Source organism: Asparagus officinalis, chromosome 2 (genome assembly GCF_001876935.1).
Source record: "Asparagus officinalis chromosome 2, Aspof.V1, whole genome shotgun sequence".
Classification (NCBI taxonomy): Eukaryota; Viridiplantae; Streptophyta; class Magnoliopsida; order Asparagales; family Asparagaceae; genus Asparagus; species Asparagus officinalis.
Window position 1 is genome coordinate 10814476 of NC_033795.1, and position 2463 is coordinate 10816938.

The 2463-nt window shown below is 43.1% G+C and overlaps 1 protein-coding gene across 1 annotated transcript in view; it reads left to right on the forward strand.

The window, feature by feature from the left end:
* The window catches only part of LOC109830815 (NADP-dependent alkenal double bond reductase P1-like), a 6335-nt gene extending 4058 nt beyond the window's left edge, over positions 1 to 2277 (forward strand). Inside the window, exon 3 of the mRNA XM_020398177.1 lies at positions 1899 to 2277. Coding sequence (XP_020253766.1) covers positions 1899 to 2277 — 379 coding nt within the window. The remainder of the gene's footprint in view (positions 1 to 1898) is intronic.

The window sequence follows — 2463 nt, forward strand, 5'->3', positions numbered from 1 at the left end:
GATTGAGCGATCACATCCGAAAGGAGATGAGGCTATTCACGGTGGAATCAATTGCAGAGGCGAGCGTGAAGGCAATTGCCATTGAGGGTAGGCAAAAGAAGGGCAACGAGGCTAAGGGAGACTCCAAACAGACGGAAGGCGAGTCTAGTGGTTCTCAATCTAAGGGGAAGAAGAAAAAGGGTGATCCAGGGAAAGCAGAGCTGATTTGTAATCACTGCAAGAAGACAGGACATACAGCTGATCGGTGCTGGGAGAAGTATCATCATCTCAAGCCAAGAGGGTTGAAGAAAAAGGAGGAGAAAAAGGCATACATGATAGCTCAAGGTCCGAAGGAAATCCCGGGGATGACAGAGCCCAACAACAGTCTCAACCTTATGGTGGGGAAGCAGGCCACGAAAGAGGACGACGACCTGAGAGAGCAGCTCTTTGTTCTAAAGTTGCAAGTGAAGACTAGTTTGGTTGATGCCATTGTTGATTCGGGCAGCGAGAAGAATTTGATATCCGAGGCATTGGTGCAGAAGCTAGGTCTGAAGACGGTCAAGCATCTGAAACCCTATCCATTGGGGTGGATTCAGAAGGAGGAGAAACTGAGTGTAGTTGATCAATGCACTGTCAGATTTGCGCTCCACGAGGCGTATATTGACGAGGTCACATGCGATGTCGTTCCATTGGATGTTTGTCAGATTATACTGGGTAATCCGTACTTATGGGATAGATATGTGATCTACGAGAGGCGGGCTCAGAAGTACACCTTCACTAAGGATGGTGTAAAGTTCATATTTCGTTCGGCATCTCTTCCGAAGGAGACAAGCTTGGGGACGGTGACGCGAGCGAAGAGACTAGTGAATGCAAGCAAGAAGTTTGTCTCGCTATGCATTAGACTTCCAGAAAAGCCATCGACAAAGGATTGCAACTTCGAGCGAACGGTGACTATGACGAGACGCGGGACGAATGAGTTGTTTCCGATCGGACGTCAAGACCGGATTCCTAGCACAGGTGGTGCAGAAAAGATGGAGGAGCTCGAGAGTTTCCTCAGCTGAAGTTCTAACTTGAACGGGACTTCAAGTTCTTAAAGAGGGGACACATGATACGGGTGTATCTTCTCTTCAGAACTTAGCGATCCTCATGGAAGCTTGAGGATAGATGATTCTCATACTAGCATGAGAATAGGGGGTGTCAAACAGTATGTCAGTTTCATGCCTTTACTTTTGATTGAACTGATATTTTTCTTTCAAGAATTGTGGTCGCTACATCATTCTAGAGAATTGAGCATTGTACTATAATGAATTATGATTGCTTTGCGGTATATATCTAGTTTTATCTCAGTGAGATCCTCACTTAAAATTTCATCGTGGCCTCATATTTTTAGATAGTAAGGGTGTTTGCTGACTAATCTAAGGAGGCTCGCCTCGCTTTTTGCCTCGACAAAAAAAAGGGTGTCTGCTGACCTATCTCATTAATTAAAAGGATTAATCGCGGATGGAACCCCTGTATCGTTGTTTTATGTGCTACCTCACTCATTCTATTTTTGCAGATAAACCCCTTGTGTGACATTTTCTGACTCTTTTTCCCTTGGAGAAAGAGAAATTTGTGACAGATAGACCCCTGAAGATAAAAGAGACAAATATTTTCGCTTATGGAGTCTATGCAAAAATAAAACTAGTGGGGTAGTAAATTTGAAACAGTGGTGAGGCTTCTTGCCCTACTTTTCCCCCTTAAAAGAACGATAATACAAGGGGTCTATCTGCAATTAACCCTATATAAAAAATGAATACGGTTGGATTTGCTCTTGGACTTGCCTCCTCTTAGTTTCCCTTTAACCATTAAAAAACAACAAAGATCATTGGATTTTCATATGCCAGGTCACTATCTAAAGAAGAATTTCAATATAATTTCAGGTGCTTCCCTGAAGGAATCGACATCTATTTCGAGAACGTAGGCGGAGCAATGCTCGACGTTGTTCTTCTCAACATGAGGAACCATGGCAGAATCGCCGCATGTGGGATGATATCTCAATACAACCTTGATAAACCTGAGGGTGTACACAACTTGATGTTTGTTGTCACGAAGCGATTGAGGATTAAAGGGTTCATTGCGTTTGATTACTTGCCTATTTATGATCAGTTTTTCCAGAAGACTGTGCCGTATATAAAAGAAGGAAAGATCACTTATGTGGAGGATGTTGTGGAGGGGCTTGAGAATGCACCTGCGGCATTGATTGGTCTGTTCTCGGGGAGAAATGTCGGGAAACAGGTGGTGGTGGTTGCTCGCGAGTAGGAGAGGGTTATACGTATGAAATTTGGTGTGAATGAAAGTATTTTGATAAAACTTGAGGTATAGATGGTATTGAACCAAAAATGTCTTGAGTGTTGTCGCTGTGTGTGTATGTTTTTCGAACTTGGTGGTGCTTTTTTTTTATGCAATAAACGTGTCTTATTGACATCGTATACATCCATTTTGTTT